At 57.3% G+C, this 19,918-nt stretch overlaps 1 protein-coding gene across 1 annotated transcript in view; it reads left to right on the forward strand.

Annotated features, from left to right (window-relative positions):
• DCHS1 (dachsous cadherin-related 1) overlaps nt 1-19,918 on the forward strand; it is a 40,044-nt gene that overhangs the window by 3,707 nt on the left and 16,419 nt on the right. Inside the window, exons 2-7 of the mRNA XM_031065253.1 lie at nt 11,374-11,562; nt 11,664-11,895; nt 12,909-13,145; nt 13,429-14,448; nt 14,831-15,018; nt 19,537-19,700. Of these exons, the coding sequence (XP_030921113.1) occupies nt 11,374-11,562; nt 11,664-11,895; nt 12,909-13,145; nt 13,429-14,448; nt 14,831-15,018; nt 19,537-19,700 (2,030 nt within the window). The remainder of the gene's footprint in view (nt 1-11,373; nt 11,563-11,663; nt 11,896-12,908; nt 13,146-13,428; nt 14,449-14,830; nt 15,019-19,536; nt 19,701-19,918) is intronic.

Raw genomic sequence — 19,918 nt, forward strand, 5'->3', positions numbered from 1 at the left:
GCCCCCTGGCTCTGCCCCGTGCAGGGACACGGCTGGCCTGGCAGCCGGCGGGGGCCGAGGCTTGGCCACATTTGATGTCTTGGCTGAGTGCGGGTGTTTCGCTTGGAAACAGCGCGGCCGGGCTGAGCACAGGTAACTCCCGCGCGGCCCCGGCACAAAGCAAACAGCTCACACATCTGCTGCTGCTTCCTCTGAGCCAGGAAATGTGAGAGGATGGGAAAGGAGGCTGGCCAGGCCCAGGGCTTGATCGAGGATGCAGCAGCAGCCAGCCGAGCCTGGGAGCTGGGCAGAGCCAGGTCAGGGAGCCCTGGGCTTGGAGCGCAGCTGCCTGGCATGGCCACCCCTGTTGCCTCAAACAGGAAGGCTTCAGAGGTGCTGCCAGGGCTCCCGGTGGCCAGTGCCTGGCACTATTCCCCATGAAGTTGCCCATGTCAGGTGTGCTGCCCCACAGCCCTTTTGTGCTGTTGTTCCTGCTTGACTCCATCTCTCTATGGCTTCCAGGCACTGGGGCTCACCCTGCCTCGGGACAGCAAAGTATCTCTGTCAAAGCCTGGGTTTTGTCCAGACCCACACAACGGTCATGAGTGCTCAGGTCATGGGCAGGCCCTGCCAGATGAGGTACAGGACACAGGACAGTCACCAGGTCAGCACAGAACTCAGTGGGTTTGCTTCCTTGTCAGCCTGCCCCATTTTTAAGCAGAAAAGCCTGGGAGGACCAGGCCTGTTTTTAGACAGTGATGTCTACTCTCCATGGACAGGACAGAGGGGTGGGGAAGGAAGGAGGCCCCGAGAGTGAGCAGGAGAGACCTGAACAATCGCTACAGATGATCTGCTCCCTTGCAGACTCCACTCTGTCTGCTGGGACAGTCTTTGTGTCTGAGTATGAACAGGGATGAGCAGAGCAGGTTGCTGGCCTGAGCTTCTGAGAAAGGAAAAGGAACTCATAACATCTTCTCTGTTTATTACTCATGTTTACTATGGGCCAGGTCCCACAGTAGCAGACTGAGCATGAAGCAAAGGAAATAGCAAACTCGCTGTTCAAATCTGAGATGAGAAAGAAACACTGGTGGAGGCAGAGCCCAGGGTAGCAGTGAACATGAGACCAGCAGAAAATGGAGCAGGAGATGGTCCCCAGCTGGCTGCCCTGCTCCTCTCTGCCTCCATGAGCTAATGGTGCAGAAGCTTTAGGGCGCTGGACCCTGCTCCAGTGCTGTGCTCCATGATGTGAAGCACTGCTCTGGTATAAATTCACCCTGCTGGTTTGAATTTGCTTTAAACATTTGACTGTGTACCAACACACTGCATGCATGGTCAGATAGTGTTTTTCTGGGACTTTCTGACTTTTCATGCTAAATCAAGTATTGTCTGTGCTCTGGCAGAGAGAGCTGTGAGCCCCATGTGGTGAACATGGGCTGGTTGGACAGCAACCTGAGTGACATGGAGTGGTGGATTATACATTCTTGCATATATCCAGTATTGATGATTTTGGAACCAAGGTTTACACACTGCCTTTGCACCCATACACAAACGTTGGGGAACGTCAGAAATTAAAAGCTGACCAGCAATGCACCTAATGTAGAGTCTGTGTGGTTTTGAGGACAATCTGATGAGTTTTGATGAATTCCATGGGACATTCATGGGCAATGCTACATGCAGAGCACTGGGACAGCCCCATGGGCCGTGCCCCAGGGAGGAGGATTTGGGTGAAGAGCTGTAGGCTACACCAGGCCTACATACACTGTATTACCCAAAGAGGTCTGGAGGGCTGTTCCTGGCAGGGACACGGAGCGTAGCCATGCACGGGCCCTGGGGCAGGACTAATGCTCACCAACTGCGGGCAAGGAGAGTGCAGGAGGGAGGGGGCACTGCTGCCTGCCTGCATTTGTGTTGTTAGGGCAAGGGATTTAGTATCAACCTATTTCCAGACCTTTGCACAACACAGAACAGGCCTCCCCCTCCTTAGAAACAAGGCAAGCCTTCCAGAGCGAGATGGGGAGATGCCTGGGAGTGTGCTGGGGGGCAGGAACAAGGGGAGGGAGAGTGTCACGGTCCTGAGGAGCAGGCTGCCATGTGGGGGATCTGGGGTACACAGGAGCGTGGGCATGGGGGCGATGCTGGTACATGGGGAGGTTGTGGGGGGAGGTGAGTGCTGTTGTTACCGCCAGAAGAGCTGCATTTGTTCCAAATTCCTGTGAAAGTTATTTCCTTGCGCTGCCAGCAGCCTCCTCCTGGGCTTGGCACAGCAGCCAGCGCCATGATTAATTCAAGTAGCATTTCCCCTGGAGCTGCAGCAGCTTTTCCACTGCAGCTGAGAGGCCCCAGCCCCTCGCGCTCCTCTCCCCCATCTCTGCTCCTCCTCCCAGCCCCCTGGAACAGCTCCCTCCTTCCTCCGTGCGATCCCCAGCCCCCTCACAGCTGCCCCTTTTCCCTTACCTCTGCCTCAGCCCTAGGCCCCACAGAACTCCTCTTTGCACCCCTGCCCTTGCTCGCACAGCTCGCTCATCCATGTCCACCCACACCCCGCCCACAATGCAGCCCTCCGCAGGGCCAGTCCTTCTGCTCCTCCCGTGGCCCCAGTCACCAGCGTGCTCCCCCCTGCACCCCCGTTTCTGCTCCCTCTTGTTCTCCCACACCCCTGGTCAGTGCCAGCTGCAGTTGTCTTCTCCTCCTTGCCACTGTGACCCAGGGCAGCTCTCCTCCACCTGCACAGCCCTTGGGACATGCCAGCCTCTCCCTGTGGAATCCCAGAATGGTGTTAGGTGGGAAGGGACCTTAGAGATCATCCAGTTACAGCCCCCTGCCATGAGCAGGGGCACCTTGCACTAGACCAGTCCTGCCCTTGGACACTTTCAGAGATGGAGCAGCCACAGCTGCTCTGAGCACCCTGTGCCAGGGTCTGCCCACCCTCACAAGGATGAACTTCTTCCCAAAATGCCATCTAACCTGGTCCTCTGGCCATGTGAAGCCATTCCTCCTTGTCCTGTCACTCCAGGCCCTTGTCCAAAGTCCCTCTCCAGCTCTCTTGGAGCCCCTTTAGGCACTGGAAGGGACACTAAGGTTTCCCTGGAGCCTTTTTGAGGTTGAACAACCCCATCTCGCCCAGCCTGTCTCCAGAGCAGCTCCATGTCCTGCTGCTGTTGGGGGCCCCATCCTGGCCTTGCTCCCTAGGCTCACCCTGACTGGCATGCTCAGTCTTCTGCTGACCCCAGCCCAGTCTCTCCTGCACATCTTATGGATGTGTGTCCCATCTTTTTGTATAGACCTTCTCTGACCGCTCTCTGCCTGAGCTCCACGTGGCTGAAACCCAGCCCCACACCTGGTTTGCGGTCATTCTGGCTTCGGTGTCCCCCAGGGTCCTGCCATTTCTGCCCTGTGCTGTGGCTGCCCCATTCAAGCCCCCACCTTGAGCACTCTTCCCAGCTCCCCAGCAGAGCAGCCCTGCTCTGCTCCAGGATTCCCTACCCCTTTCTGCTCCCCAGCTTCCAGATCCTGTTCAGCTCCTGCACGTCCTGTGTGGCTCCCTATGCCCTGTAGCTCCTGGCTGCAGATGCCATTTCAGTGGCAAGGGCACCCAGGTGCAGAACGTCACTCCTTGTCCGTGTGTGCCCTGGTCTGTCCCTGTGCTTGGTGGCCCCTGGGCTCCTGGAAGGGTGCTGGGCACTCCCAGGCTCCCTCACCTCTTTCCCAGCCCCGCATTCACACCCTGCCTCCCTGCCAGTGTCTGTGGTTAACCCAGTTCCCCTCACCCTCTGACCCGAAGGCTTTAGCCCGTCTCAGGGCAGCCCCTGCTCCCCATGCCCAGCTACACGTGTTTCTGGCAGCCCTGTGTCTGTCCTAGAATCACAGAAGGGTGGGAAGGGCCTTAAAGCCCATCTCATTCCACGCCCTGCAGTGGGCAGGGACACCTTCCACTAGACCAGGCTGCTCCAAGCCCCATCCAGCCTGGCCTTGGGTGCCAGGGCTGGGGCAGCCCCAGCTGCTCTGGGCAGTGTGGAGTTGGCTGTGGGACCCCCAGCCCCGTGCCTGGGGTCCTGGGGACCCAGCAGTGTGACCCAGCAGTGCTGGCAGCTGTGCTGGGGCTCCCTGCACGGGGGCTCTGGGAGCCATGGGGGCTGACCCTCGCCTTGGCCACGTGTGCTGCGCTGGCTCTGGGCCAAACCCTGACCCTGCTCCCTCCCCTGGGACCCGGCCGTGCTGGAGGCTGGGACAAAGCCCTGCAGATGGGAACGGCTCCTGAAATAGCTGTGTGGCTGCTCCCTGGCCGCTTTGAGCTGGTCAGTGGCCATGCCAGGCTCCTCTCCCACCAAGAGCCGTCACTCAGAGGGGCGGGAGCCCCAGAGCCAGATGTTTGCCAAAGCCACAGCACAACATGTGCGCAGCAGAGCCCCAGCCATGGCCAGGCTCCAGATGAGTTCCCTGCCTGCTGACTGCGCTGGCTGCAGTGGGGAGCATGGCTGAGGACTGGAGCCTGAGCAATGCTCCATCACTTCTCAGCACTGTGGGCAGCAGGAGATGTGTACGAGGGGCTCTGGTGATGGCTCTATGTGAAGGGGCAGCTTTGACTCCCTCAGGGTGAGGGACCTTGGTGTGGGGCTGTACTTCATCCATCCCCATCTCTGGGAGATGTAGGAAGTCTGTTGTGCCCTGGCTCCACTTGTTCCTCCTGTCTTGCTGGGGTCCTGGGAGGAGGGTGTGAAATTGCAAGGCCTCCATACCCATCACTGCCCTCCCAGCTCTCCATGAAGTGGGGAGAGGCACACTTGGCCAGGACCCCGCTTCCTTTTCAAAGTCTGGTGCTCTGGTTTCTTGCTGCCTGACCCTAAGTCACCTTGCTGTTCTCCTTTGTTGTCCTCTTTGCTCCGTGGTGGCCACAGCCCTCCCCCTGCATGCTCTTCTGCCCAGCTGCAAGGCACTCCAGCAAAGCCTTCTCACCACACCTGTGGGCAAGGAGGGGCAGGGAGCAGATGCTGCTGCCCAGTGTGGTCAAGGCTGCTCTGCAGGGACGGGGAGCAGATCAGCTCTCTTGGAACAATCTGAGCTCAGTGGGGAACTGGGGTGTTGAGGAGGGTCTTTGGCTGGAGATCACAGAATGGTTGAGTTTGGAAAGGACCTCTTAAGATAATCTAGTACAACCCCCCCATGCACAAGCAGCACCGTCCAGAGTTGGCTGCCCTGGGCATCCCCACTTTCTTGGGAAGCCTCATAAAGGAAAAGTGCTTCCTGATCTTCAGAGGGACTCTCCTGTGTTCCAGTGTGTGCCCATGCCCTCTAATCCTGACGCTGGGCACAACTGGGAAGAGCCTGGATCCCTCCTCTTGTTGCCCTCTTTCCTGTATGAATGATACCCCTTCTCCAGGCTAAATCACCCCAGCTCCCTCAGTCTTTTGTCACAGGAGAGGTGCTCCAGTCCCTTCATCATCTTTGTGGCCCTCACTGGACTCTCTCCAGGATGGCCATCTCTCTCCTGTACTGTAGGAGTACTGAGGAGTATGTGCTGTACACAGCTCCAGCTGTGGCCTCACCACTTCTGAGGAGAGGAGCAGGATCCTCTCCCTGACCTGCTGGCCACACTCACCCTGATGCTGCCAGGGCACCATTCTCCTTCCTTGCAGCAAGGGCACATTGCTGTCTCATCTTCAGTTGGCACCCATGGGGGGCCTCTCTGCTGAGCTGCTCTCCAGTGTGCAGCCCCCAGCCTCTGCTGCTGCAGGGAATTGCTTCCTCCCCAGGTCAGAACTTTGCATTGTCCCTTCAGGAGGACTCTCGTCCCTCCCTGCAGCCTCTCAAGGTTGCTCCAGATGCAGCATGACCCTCTGGCAACTCAGCCACTCCTCCCAGTTTGGGGTCATCAGCAAACGTGCTCAGGGTACACACTGCATCATCAAACAGGTCATTAATGGAGAGGCCAAACAGGGCTGGAGGCAGGACTGACCCCTGGGGTACACTGCTAGCTCCTGGCCTCCAGGTAGGTGCTGTGCCCCTGACCCTGTCTGCACAGGAGGCATTCAGCTGGTTTTCAGCTGGTTTTCAGCTGAATGGGGATCTCATGGGGGAGAGTGTCAAAGAATTTAGTGCACTTCAGGTTGACAATATCCACTCCTTTCTGTCATCCACCAGGCCAGTCATTTATCAAGTGGATCAAGCACAATTTGTCCTTAGGGGAAGCTGTGCTCACCACTCCTGATGATTTTCTTGTCTTTCCCATGCATAAAAATGGTTTCCAGGAGTAGCTGCTCCATCGGTTTCCCAGGGATCAAGGTGACCCTGATTGTTTTGTAGTTGCCTGGGTCCTTCTGCCTTACTCTTGAAGATGGGAGATATTTACCTTCCCTCAGTCTTCAGGCACCTCCCAAATGTGATGATTATTGTGAAGGGCCTGGCAGTGATGTCTTTCACACTGTTCCCTGAGACCCGAGCCTCCTGAAGACCCATCTCACTAGCAGAGAGTAAGGGAAAGAAAGAGGGCATTAAGTATGCCAGTCTTTTACAGTCCTGTGTCAGCAGGTCCCTAGTCTCCTTCAGCTGTGGGCCTACATTTTACCCTGCCTTCCTCTTGTCACCAAGGTACTTACAGAAGCCCTTCTTTTGGACTTTGATATCCCTTGCCAGATTCAAACCCAGCTGGGAACTGGATGCCAACAGCAGCGTTCCCATGTAATTGTACTGATCAGTGAGTGATTTCAGCAGAAGGTAGCCCAGATGTGATCCCCAAACCCTGCCGTGGTAGCAGCCTCTTCTACACCTATCCACGAAGTCTTCAAAACATCGGGGTCATGCCTGGGTTCCTTAACACATCCTCTGGTCTCAAGGGCATGTGCCTTTTCATTTGCATCCATTTTCTGACAGAAATGGAGTAATTCTTCTGTCACTTTCATGCAGACCCTTTCCCTCACTGCTCATGAACCTCTCCCCAGAGCCTGTCTCCCAGCGTGTCTTTCCCCCCCCAGATTGCCCAGCCCTCCAAACTGTAACATCCTGCCGTGGATATGAGGACAGTGCGAGAAGGTGTCAAAATCCTTCCTAAAGTCAAGGCAATTGTCACCAACAGCTGTCAGCCCTTTGAGCCCAGATCCCATCACCACAGAGAGCAAACAGGATGGTCAATCCATGATGGCTCTTTCCTTCCAGGATCTTTCATGTGGCCTAAAACATGCTAGAAGACTCATTCCATGATTCTCCCAGGGCCCAAAGTGTGGCTGACGAGAACATAGACCTTCAGATGATCCTTTTGGCCTTTGTTGAAGGTGGGATGTGAGACTTGCATTCCTCCAGGTGTCAGGGATCTGCCCTGGTTTGCCCCCACATGTGAAGAGCAGCCCCACAAATCCATTTCTGTCAGCATCCATTGATGCAGCCTGTTGAGTCCCATGGATTCACATGGATCAATCTTTCCAAATATATACTGGCTCTCTCTTCACCCCTCTCTGGAGGCTCTCTGAAGCCTTTTGAACAGCATGGATGCCTGGGAGGCTGGTGGAGACCGAGGTGGAGGAGGCACTGAGTGTCCCAGTCTAAGCTGTGCCTGCTGTTGCTAAATCCACACTCAGAAATGGGCCCCTCTTCAGGCCTTCACTGCCAGCACAGTGCAGAGGCTCTTCTTGGCATGCTCAGGCTTGAACTTTGACTTTGCTGGCACATCCTGACATGCCTAGCAGTGTCTATAGCTTCCTACTATGTGTCTTGCCTCCGTGCCCATCTCAAAGAGTTGTGGAATGGTTTGGGTTGGAAGGGACCTTAAATATCATCTCCTTCCACCCCTCTGCCATGAGCAGGGACAACTTCCACTTGACCAGATTGTTCCAAGCCTTGTCCAGCCTGGCCTTGGACACTCCCAGGGATCCAGGGGCAGCCACAGCTTCTCTGGACACCCTGTGCCAGGGCCTCATCACTTCGGAAGAATTTCTTCCCAATATCCAATCTTAACCTACTCACTGTCAGTGTGAAGCAGTTCTCCCTTGTCCTGTCTTTTGAGGCCCTTTTGAATAACCTCTCTCTCCATCTCATTGGCTCCCTTCAGGTTCTGAAAGGCCCCAGGGAGGTCACTCCAGAGCCTTCCCCTCTCCAGGCTGGACAGTGCAATTCTCTTAGCATGCACCACCTTTTGCATGGCAGCTTAGCCCGGAGGCCCCTGCTCAGCCCAGGCCATCTGCTGAGGTCTCTGTGTTTTCCTGAGCACTGGGATGGGCTGCTCTGGAGTGTGCTGTCCTGAAGGTTTGCCAGCTTTCCTCAGCTGCCTCGGCCTTCAGTGCTGCCTCCCATGAGATCCCTTCCATTGACCAGTTCCCTGTAAAAGCTGAGCTCTGTCTTGCAATCCAGGGTCTGTACTCAGCTTCTCTTCTTCCTCACTCCCTTTAGGATCCTGAATCTGCTGCTTCATGGCCACTGCAGTCACAGCTACTGCCAGCTGCCACATCCCCAGTTAGCAGTCCCTTCTAGTAACAGCAGATCCAGCTGTGTGCCACCCCTGCTTGGCAGGGACTCCAGAATTCTTTGTGAGACCAGGGGTCTGTGATCCTAGCTTCCTCAGGTGCTGCTGCTTCCTTGGCAGCTTCAGGTCAGGGATCTCCTGGCAGGGCATTGCTGTCCTTGTGCTTAAAGCCTTTGTGGCTGTGCGGGCTCCGTTCAGAAGTCAGAGGTGAGAGGGCCGTGGGGCTGCTATTCAGGCTCAGAGCCCTGGCTCCTGCTCCCACACATTCTAGGGAGCAGCAGGACTGGCACAGCCCCAGTGGAGAGTTTCCTGGGCAGTTCCACAGGCAGCTTGACCCCGTTTCCCTCTATTTTTCAGGCAAACATCAAGAGTCTCATGAGTGAGCTGCAGTAAAACCAGCTGTGGATCCAAGACTTGGGGCGGATGCTAAATACAGAGCCTGGGGCTGCCCTGCATTAGCTTCTAGCAAAGTTCCTGGAAAAATGTCCATGCTTGGTTTAAAAATTTCCAGAAGTGGTGAACTCACCGCAGGCCTTAATGAGCCCTTTGGGTGGCTAATTGCCCTCACAGCTAAAAATGTGTCCCTGTCTCAAGCTGTGTGTGCTCTGAGTCTGCAGCAGTGCATGCAGCTGGAATGAGGTGGTTGCCATACCTGGTGGCTGGTGGTCCCGTGGTGTCTCAGGAGTCCCCAGGAGGCAACACCCAGCTGCAGCGGGGATCCTGCTGTCCCTGGGTCTCGTGTCAGGCCCTGCTGAGCGTGGGCTGCCCACGGGCAGTCAGCCAGCCCCATCCCATGGGATGCACACATGGGATATCAGCAGTCTGCAGGCAGGGAGCTGGGACTGGGGTGCACCAGCCCCAGCCTCCCCACCTCTGCATGCAGTGGCAGAGCACAGAGCAAAGTGTCCAGTGGCCCCAAACTCAGCCAACACCATTACCTGGTCCAGCAGGTTTGCTGTTCCTGTGGCTTCTCTCTAGGCACCAGTTTAGCATCTCCCATCCAAGGAAGACAAGAACCAGGTGCAGGGCTGCAGTTGTGGTGGCACCAGTGATGTGACCTCTCTTAGACACTGTGTAGGCTTGTACTGGGCAGAGTTTTGTGTTGGACCAGCGGTTCACAGATGGTCCCCACACAGGATGGGGCAGTGAAGCAGTAGATACATTGGATACCTTGTCCTGGCTGCACAGCCAGGGCTGGTTCTGATACCAGACTGCTGGCTGCACCAGTTATCATGCTGGAACATGGCTCTGGGAAGCCACCAGGGAGATGGTGCTGCACGACACAGTAGTGAGAGCTCATCTATTGCTTGCCTGTTCCTGAAACCTGGCCCAGGTCTTGTGGCAGGAAGCTGGGTATTCCCCCTTTGGGTATTCCTAAGGGTGGCACCCATCAGAAGATGGTTATGCTGGAGGAGGGAGACTCTTCTGGAAGCATCAGAGCCCCTGGGCTAAGGAGCCTGCAGCTGCTATCTCACTCTGCAGCAGAGAGTGTGCCTGTACAGTGATTAAAGCAGCTGATGTGCGTTTTGCATAACCTTCAGAGTGAGAAGTAGTTCATTCTGAAGGAAAGAAAAGTCTTCGTTTACCATATAGTACCTATTCCACTCACTATGGCAGCAGGTATGGATTTCCATCTGCAGTGGTGGAGAAGGCTGGCAGCTGACCCAAGGAATGGCAGAGGCACACAGGGTGTGGGTACAGGGCTGTACCCCAGTAATGACAAGCAGCATGGAGCCACTGTACTGGTAACCTGCACATGAGCTCCAGTGATATCACCAGGGTCAGATGTGCTCTCTGCTGAGCAGCTCCCCAGGAAGATGGGCTGAGTCAGTAGGCACGGAGATGGTGTGCTCTAGGTGGGTCCAGTTTCCCAAAGTGCCTCCTGACCCAGTTCTGTCACAGCACCTGTGTTTCCAAGTGCTCTGCAGCTGGAGTGGGGCGGGGGGATCCTGTTCCATGGTGCTTCTTCTGGCAGCTGCTGCAGGATTGGGGAGCAGATCCTCTGCACAGGAACTTAGTGCTCACTGGAGATGTGGTCTCAGTTTCTCCCTGCAGGCAGCCCCTCAGCCCACAGGCAGCAGGGCTGCTGGGGGTGTCGCAGGTGCTGCCTTCTGCTCCTGCTCAGGACAGGGTGGTCCCACCCCTGCCCATGACTGTTCCCTGCAGGCCCTGTGTCCCTGCCGTGCTTGCTGCCTCCCCAGTGAGCGGCTTGCAGCCCCCAGCCGGGCCCTCGGCTTGGCGCGGCGTTGCTGCTCAAGGAGCGAGGCCCCATGGCTGCTGCTGCGGGGAGGAGCTGTGGCTGACGAGGCCTGAACTCCGCTTCACCCGGGCCTGGCCCAGCTGCCTTCCCCAGCTCTGTCCCCCAGCCCTGCTCTCCATGGAGCTCCCAGCTGGTGGAGGAGCTGTGGGCAGGGATGTGGAGTCAGGAGTTGGTTTCTGCTGACCTGAGCTCTGTGTGAGCCTGAAGGAGGAGCTGGGGAGGGCAGGCAGGGAGCAGCATTCCTCCTCCTGCCACGTCTGTCATAGTGGGTGCACTTCTTGTGCTACAGGCAGCGTGAGACTGGGCTGTCACAGGGCAGTGCCACCCTCCATCCTCATGCCCTATGTCTGGGACTTCTAGACACAGAGCCCTGAGAGCAGGACAGAGCCAGGGCCATGGTAACAGGGGAATGACTTTCTTCCTGTCCCATCCTGAGTGTCTTTGTAGAAAAAAAGGAATAGGGGTGCAGGGGCTGCTGCTGCTGCAGTGCTTCATGTCCTGCAGAAAAGCAGTGGCTGGTCTGGGACAAGAGCCACAGTTGCTGTCACACTGTGTGTGATGGCCAGCTCTGAGGGTGGCATGGTGGCAGTGGCCATGGAGCAGAAGGTGGCACTGGGTGTGGTGGTGAGGCTGGGCTGGCTCTGGCTGGTTCTGTTCTGTTCAGGTGGTGCTTTCCCTCGCACAGGTGACAGCCACAGACGCAGACAGCGGTGCGTTTGGCTCCCTTTCCTACTCCATCGGCTCTGGCATCGGCAGCATCATCCCCACGCAGTTCAGCATTGACAAGCACTCGGGGCAGCTGTGCACGGTGCAGCCCCTGGACCGTGATGAGGGCACAGCTGCCTACGACTTCACCATCACTGCAGTGGACGGGGTGAGTGCTGGCGAGGCTGCACACGCAGTGCTGCTGAGCCAGCCCTGTGCAGGGGTGGGTGCTGCTGTCCTCGGGCTGTCCCTGACCCGGTGCCTCCGCAGGGCGGCCTGAACTCCATGGTGTACGTGAAGGTGTTCCTGGAGGACACGAACGACAACCGGCCGGTGTTCTACCCGCTGGAGTACGCTGCCAGCATCAGCACGCAGAGCATGCCGGGCACGGCCGTGCTGCGCGTCACTGCCCACGACAAGGACGAGGGCCTCAATGGCAGGGTGACATACCGCATCGTCCGGGGAAACTCGCCCCCGCTCTTCTCCCTCAACAAGGACACAGGTGAGCTCTCGGGCAGCCAGAGCAGGCGGTTGGAGCACTGTCATGTGGGAGGTATCCTGAAAACCAGCCTGAGTGTCCCTGCTTGGCCACCTCAGCTGTGCAGTCTGTCTCCAGAGTATGTCTGTTCCTCTCCCTGCCACATCCTTCCCTGCTAAACTTCCTTAGCCTCTGGTAATCCCTTCCCAGACTCAGTCCCTGGCTTTTTGTTTCTGCTCCCTGTTCTGTTCTTCATTTGTCCTGTCTTCCTTCTTCTCCTCATTCCCCATCTCCGACTCACTGTGCCCTTCCTCTTGTGTGCTGATCACACAGCTGTATGATCAGCCCTATGATCAGGCTGTATCCTGCTTCCTTTCTTGTCCCTGCCAGTCCCCTCTTCTCCAGCTCAGTTAACGCTCCTCTATAACTCTGTCACTCACCACTGTTCTCATTGGCTGCATCTGCTCGAAGTTGGAGCAGTTTCTGCTGGGGAAGTGGGTGCCTGGATATATGATGCTAGGGACTCCCAGCAGGACAGAAAGGTGCATTGGGCAATCTGCACACTGGTTCTCAATTCCCAGCAGGTGACTGGGAAGGTGACAAGCCCTACCAGCCCTCCTAATGCAGGGCCACCTCCTTTGTAAGGCCTGTAAACTATAGTCCTTCACTTCTATATCCACTCCCAGATCCTGTCTGCCAGCCCAGGCCTGCTTGCTGTGTTATGACACTCACTCTGTGCCCCAGATTGGAAGCCCTCTCCCTGCCTTTCCCTCTCCCAAGACCTGCCTTCTGGCTCATGTCCCACGGCCTGTACCACTGCTAAACTCAGAGCTGGGTGTAAGACAAAGTGCAGAGGATTTGGGGAGGCTTTCCTGGGAGAGCTCCACTCATTCACTCCAGCTCCTCCATGGTGGGCTCCCACTGTCATGCACATTGTTTCCTACCCCTTCTGGTCTGCCTTTTCCGTCTTATGGTTTGGCCTGTCCCCTGGTGCCAGGGGTGCAGCACAATGCCCCATCAATGACTTTCTTCCTCAGGTGTCATTTCTCTGTCATGGTCTCTGAGTGGCAAAGCCAACACCCTGGTGCAGCTGGTGATCTCTGCTCAGGATGGGGGGGGCCTGCAGGCACAGCCGAATGCTCGGGTAAACATCAGCATCGTGGAGGGCACAGTCTCACCCCCTGTCTTTGAGCAAGCTCAGTACTTCTTCAGCGTGCCCGAGGACGTGCCACAGGGTGCCACTGTGGGGGCTGTCCAGGCCCAGAACCCACCAGGTATGGCCTTGTCCCTTTTGCATGTGCCACTTTCCCTGTCCCCACACCGTCCTTGAGGTCCAGTATCCACCACACTTCCTCATGGAGTGGCCCTGCTCTGAGAGCTCCACACACTGACACCTGAGCGTGCACCCAGCTCAGCAGCTGTGCTCACACTAGTGTGTAAGCACACCTGGGATCTGTGCACTTGGGCACCCCTTGGAGCACAGCTGCCTGACCCCGGGGCTGAGGCAGTGAGCTGGATGGCACGTCATTCCTTCTGTCCCCGTCCTCTTGCCCACAGGTCATGCTGATGACATCTTCTATTCCATCTCCTCGGGGGACCCTCATGGCTATTTCTCCATCGACTCGGCCTCGGGGCAGCTGCGCACCAGCCTGCCTCTGGATCACGAGTCCCAGGCAGTTCTCGTCCTGGATGTCCAGGCCCGGAGCGGTTCCCCCCCTGCCTACAGCAACACGCGGGTGAAGATCTCCGTGTCAGATGTGAACGACAACGCGCCGGCATTCCCAGCTCCCTCTGACTCCATCCTGCTGCCAGAGGCCACAGAGACCGGCACTACAGTCTACACCCTGCAGGCTGAGGACCGTGACAGCGGCGCCAATGGCCAGGTGGCCTTTGAGCTGCTCTCAGGGGGTGAGGGCACCTTTGTCGTGGAGCGTGCCTCGGGGGCCGTGCGGCTCCTCGGGGCCCTGCAGTACGAGGCCATCTCAGCCTACAGCCTGGCCATCGTGGCCCGGGACAGCGGCGTTCCCCAGCTCAGCTCCACCTTCACGCTGCTGGTGCACGTGCAGGCCGAGGATGACAACGGGCCCATCTTTGACACTCTCACCTACCGCGTGGAGGTGCAGGAGGGCGTTCCCGTCTCCACCCGTTTCCTGCAGGTGAGGGCCCTGGCACATGATGTGGAGCCCACGGCCCTCACCTACCACCTGCGTGCGGATGGGGACGCTGCCAGCTTCGGCATCGTGCCCGAGAGCGGCTGGCTGTACGTCAAGAGCGCCCTGGACCGGGAGACGCGGGACCTGTACGTGCTGACGGTGCTGGCCTCGGTGGGAGGCACCGGGGCCGCGGCGGATGCGCGGAAAACCGGCACCAGCACCGTGCGTGTCAGTGTCACCGACGAGAACGACAACAGCCCACGGCTGAGCGAGGAGCGGTACTTCTTCACCGTGTCTGAGAACCAGGCTCCTGGCAGTGCCGTGGGAAGGGTGATGGCGAGCGACCGCGACGCCGGGCAGAACAGCCGGCTCACCTACCGCCTGCTCCAGCACGACCCCAACTTTCTGATCCACACACAGACAGGTGAGAGGCTCCCGGCTTCCCAGGCGGGGCTGTCTGGTGAGAAAGCCCAGGTCAGGGCAGCGGTGATGGCAGCCAGGCCAGTGCAGCAGCAGAATATTCACCTTACTGCCCCCACAGTGCTGGGCTCCAGCAGCACACCTGAATAACACAGCTGAACACAGGCTCTGCTCTAATGCAGCTTGTGGGCTGAGCTGGGTCCCTGCTCATCAGTGTTCTCACTTCTTGTGCCTGCCCCATTCCTGGAAGCATTCAAGGCCGTGTTGGATAGGGCTTGGAGCAACCTGGGATAGTGGAAGGTGTCCCTGCTCATGGCAACAGGGTGGAACAAGATGGGCTTGAAGGTCCCTTCCAACCCAAACCCTTCTGGGATTCTCCCTCACAGGAGAGGTCAGCACCAAGCACAGCTTGGATCGGGAGCAGCAGTCCAACTTCCAGCTCCTGGTGATTGTGCAGGATGGGGGAGCACCGCCTCGCAGTGCCACCGGAACCATCTACATCACTGTGCTGGATGAGAATGACAACGCTCCTGCTTTCCTCCATGTGGGCAGCGGTCAGGAGCTAACTGTGCAGGTAAGGCTGCAGGCTGCAGCACCCGTGGGGCCTGGTGGCCTCTTGGCTGTGGGGACAGGGGCTACTGCTGGGGAAAAGGGGGTGGGCAGGGGGACCCAGAAGAGCTTCAGGGTAGGAGATGAGCAGGCACAAGTTGGATCCATGCAGCAGCCAGGACAGTTTGATAAATCTGAGATGTGGCAGGAGGGGCATGCCCTTGGGCAGGGCAGAAATCCTGGTGCAGAGCAGGCAGGGGCTCTGGAGGGCTCTGGCACAATCAGGACTGGCCAGCGGGCAGAAGCTCTTGGCTCACATGTGCCTGTAGGGAGGGACTGCAAAAGGAGCCCTGAACCTGACACAGGTTCAGAGAAGAGCCAGGGTGAACAGTGGTGAGCAGGGAGATGCACAAGGCTATCACCCTCCAGGCCTGGGGATTTTGGGTACAGACACTTGTCTTTCTGGGAGGTCAAGAAAACGTTGTCCAGCTGGGCTTGGCACGCACAAGAGTTTTCTGTGAATCTGCTGTGCCTGCCAGCCAGGCTTTCCCTGCACACTCTGGTGGCACCAGTCATGGGCACTGCATGTGCTGCAGACCCAGCTGCATGGGTACTGCTCAGGAGAACTGGGAGGGGACCTGCCCCCAGCGAGGGCTCGTGGGGCCAGCTGAGGGGCACTGGCAGCAGCAGAGCAGGAGGGCAGCCAGGGCCCTGGCACAGAGCAGGGGCAGCCCACAGCTGGGCAGCCAGGCCCTCTCTGCACGTCCATAGCTGCATGTCAGGCTGTGTGCTCAAAGCCCCTGGCTCTGGGTGGCTCAAAAACACCACAATGGTGACAGCCACCCTCTGTCACACATCCTGCCCGAGCTGGGCACCCCTGACGGGTCGGAGCAGACAGGACTGTGTTGGTAGCCACCTGGGGGACACAAGATCTGGGGACACTGCTGCTCCAGCCAGGCCTTCCCCATTCATTGCTGCTTCCCTTGCCATCCTAGGGTGCAGCCATTCCTTGCCCAGCCATCTTCTTGCATGCCCTGCTCTGCTGGCAAAGCTGCTGGCAGGGCTTGGCTGGGGTGAGCACGTCTCCCAGAGCCTAGAGGAGGCGAAGGGGGCACAGTAAGTCTGCCCTGTCTCTGAGCAAGGCTCTAGGAGCAGAGCAGGCCAGGGACTAGCCAGCCACAGCATGGCTGAGGGAGCACTGGGTGGGCTCTGTGATATGGCATTGCTCCACCTGGCATCTGTTGGGAGCCCCTGTAGGGACACGTGTGACACACCACACGGCAGGATCTGCAGCTGAGCCCAGTGTCTGGAGGCACAAAGTGCTGAAAGGGCCCTGCCAGAGCTTGGGAGGGCTCTGCTCCTACAAACGGACCATGAAAGCAGATGCCTCCTGCAGGGGACAGGACAGGCTGAGATGGGTTCAGAGTTCTGAGGACAGGTAAATGCTGCAGCAGCTCTGAGAAAACACCTGTTTGGGCACTTTGGTTTGCAGGTGCTGGAAGCAGAGGTCGAGAAGGGTGGAGTACCATAACAGCCCACTCTTAGCCATGTTTTGGAGGTAGAAGAGGCTTGGAGGAGAAGTGAAACTGGATGATAACACAAAGCTCCATGATTTCTTGCAGACGTGCTCAGGGCATGTTCATGTCAGGGTTCTTCAGGCAGAGCAGAGGAGGGTTCTGTGTCCACCTTCAAGCACCAGCTGTGGCGTGCTGAGGTGAAGCACTGGTGATGTGCTGGCAGTACAGAGGGAGCTTGCAAAGGGTCTGCAGTGGTGGATCCTCCAGGGCATGATTGCTAGCAGAGGGGAGAGGGAGCACAGGGAAGGAAGAGAGTGCCTGTTTTCACAGAGGGCGCGCCCCTGGTGCTGGTGTTTTGCTGTATCCCCTCAAAGATGTGATGGTTGATGTCACTGGTCTGTTCACAGCATTCAGGGTGAGGGCTCCCTGTGAAGAGCTGTAGAAGGATTATGTTGGGTCAGGGAAGAGGATGGGACATGAATTCACTGCTGCTAAGCAAATTGCTGGAAAGCAACACAGATGGCACCTAGGGGTGGGCTCTGAACTGGCTGCTTCAGTTTGGGGAGAAGCCTGGAGCTTTGTGAATGTGCCACACCAGGCTCAGGGCAGGCAAAAAAGCAAATCAAATGTTGAGTTTAATTAGACAAGAAACAGAGAATGAAAGAAAATATCATCGCCCACAGCTCAGATTCTGCCCACACTCTGTCTGGTTCCATTCTCTAAGTGAGCAGAAGTGATAGAAACTGTTTAGAGAAGGATGTTAATGGGATCTCTGGTAGATAGTGGTTCCAAGCAGGAATAAAACATTCTTTGGCATGGACAAAGCTGCAGGAATATCACAAAGGTGTGCACAGAGTCATGGGGAAATGAGAAGTTGCTTTTTTCATGACAGAAGGCTGGGCAGCTCCATAAGAACCGACTAGGCAGCAGGTTTAAAATAAACACAGGCAGCATTTCTTCATGCAGAATGTAATTAAATTGTGAAATCATTGTGCAGAGTTGCATGGGTTCAAAACTAGATGAATTCATGGAAAGAAAAAAGATCCATCAAAGGCTGATGAGCACAAATACGATCTGTGGCTCAGGAAGTGTCTGAGCCACAGCGGGCTGGGAGCCGGGGAAGCTCACAGGAGGATTGTTCCATACGTACCATGTTCCTCACATTTCTGTGCATCCACTGCCAGCCCTGCCGGAGCTGTGCTGGTGGCCAGAAGGGCTCTGTAAGGCTCTGCAAGCCTGGGACCAGGCTGGGGTTTGCAGCAACCTTTGGGGAGCGTGGGCAGAGCCAGATATGCCCACATGGCCTCTGTCTTACCAGTGTGCATGGGCAAGCCCACTGCCATTGCTGCTTGCTCCTGTCTGTGTGACCAAGCTGGCATTTGTACGTGTGGCTGCTGCTCTGTAACTCCTCTGACATGTCTGAGGAGGATGCTTTGCTCAAAGGGCTTCTCTCAAAGGGCTCTGACTCCTCATGGAAGGGAGAGGAGGAGCAGGAGCCTCTCAAGTCTGGCTTGAGGGCAGTGGGGCAGATGTTGCCCCGGCCTGTGGCAGGGAGAGGTTGGAAGGGGCCTCTGAAGGGTGGCCCCACGTCGAGGTGTCCATGCAGACCTTCCTTTCATCAAGGGCCAGGCTATATTTAGGTCTGTGCCTCCATCACTGCTGTGAAAGGCTGTTCCAGATTCCTTGATCTGGTACTAGAAAACATCTCTCCATTTCCAGCCTAAACTAATTTCTGACCATTTTATACTCATTTGTTCTTGTGCCAATATTGTGTTTTTGCTTAAAAAGCTGTCCTCTCTCCCTGGAATTTCCCTCCCTCTCCCAGTGTTTACAGAGCACAGTCCCAGCACTGCCTAGCCTGGCTGAACGAGTCCAGCTCCTCTGGTCTCCCCTCCCAGGGCTTCAGCACAGTGCCAGCAGCTTGGGCAATAGCTCTGGCCCTCACCCTCTGCCCAGAAACCTGCACCCTCTTCTCCAGAGTCGTGCTTGGATTCCACTTGTCCCTTTCCTAAATGCATGAAGTGGCACAGATGACCCTGCACAGCTGGGTCTGGGAGGGTGGTCTCTGCCACAGGATGTGCTGATGGGATGGGAATGTGAGGTCTGTCCCCTGAGGTGGGAATTTGGCCTCTGCTGGGGTGGAAGGAACAGCAGAGCCTGTGCCAAGTGGGAATCCTGTTCCACCAAAGAGTGTGTGCTGGAGGGGGCAGGTCTGCAGCAGGAGGAGATGTTTGCTGAAGAGGATCCCAAAACCTGACAGGTGCTGGGGGACAGTGATGGGGGGTGCATCCAGTTCCACAGCTATCCAGAAAAGGTGTGCAGTGCTGTAATGTGTGATCTCGGTGGCAAAGGAGGCAGCTCCCCTCAGGACACGAGATTACCTGAGCACGTGTGATTGATGTCTCAATGGTCTTGTGCTGCATTGGCATAAATTGGGGGTCTGAAGTATCTACAGACAGGCTACCCAGGAACAAAGGAGAGAAGGGAAAAGCCCCAAGTTGAGGTACCTGAGCCCCAGAAGATCTGCCAGCTGCACTTCCAGAGGTGGGAAACCTCCCTGGCTGACTGTGGGAGCTGAGAAGATCCCTGGCTGTGGGCAGCGGGGCTGGCACTGGGCTGCCAGGACTCACCACTGGCATTTCCAGCTGAAGGTGTCTGTTGGGGCAGGGAGGAGCAGGACTGTTGTGGAGCCCTGCAGTCGCCTGCCTGCAGAGGCTCTGGGTGTAGCAGGGTGAAGCAGTGCCCTCCTCCATGTGCCCCCACCCTGCCGAGTGGGTTGTTAAATGGGACACAAGGGGAGGAGGGCTGTTCAGGCAGAACCTCCCCTGGCCAATTGCCGTGGGCTCCTCCGTGTTCCGAGCCTCAGGCACAGCTTGTGGGTGCTGCGGGGAGTCTGTGTTGTGGGGAAGGTGTAGGGCTGGTGCAGGATGGTGCAGAGCTCATTGGGTCATGCCAATGCTTGGGGTCTATGGGGCGATCTGAGCGGTTCCCTGTGCCACTCAACTGCTCCCTGGGCCATGCTGTAGGTGCTGGAAGAGAAGCCATCGGGACTCCTGGTCGCCTCCCTGCAGGCCAAGGACCCTGACGAGGGGGAGAATGGGACCATCATCTACTCCTTGATAGGTACGAGCTGCAGAGCAGCAAACCCGCGCTGCCTCCCCAGCAGCAGCAAACCTGTGCTGCCCTGCCCGGCAGCAGCAAACCCGCACTGCCCTGCCCTGCAGCAGCAAACCCACACTGCCCTGCCCTAAAGCAGCAAACCCGCACTGCCCTGCCCGGCAGCAGCAAACCTGCACTGCCCTGCCCTGCAGCAGCAAACCCGCACTGCCCTGCCCGGCAGCCATCCCCCGGGCGATGGTGCCTGCTGCTGGGATCCCCCAGCAGGCTCCCTCCTTGGCAACCTCCCCA

This window comes from Geospiza fortis, unplaced genomic scaffold (genome assembly GCF_000277835.1).
Source record: "Geospiza fortis unplaced genomic scaffold, GeoFor_1.0 scaffold2457, whole genome shotgun sequence".
NCBI lineage: Eukaryota > Metazoa > Chordata > Aves > Passeriformes > Thraupidae > Geospiza > Geospiza fortis.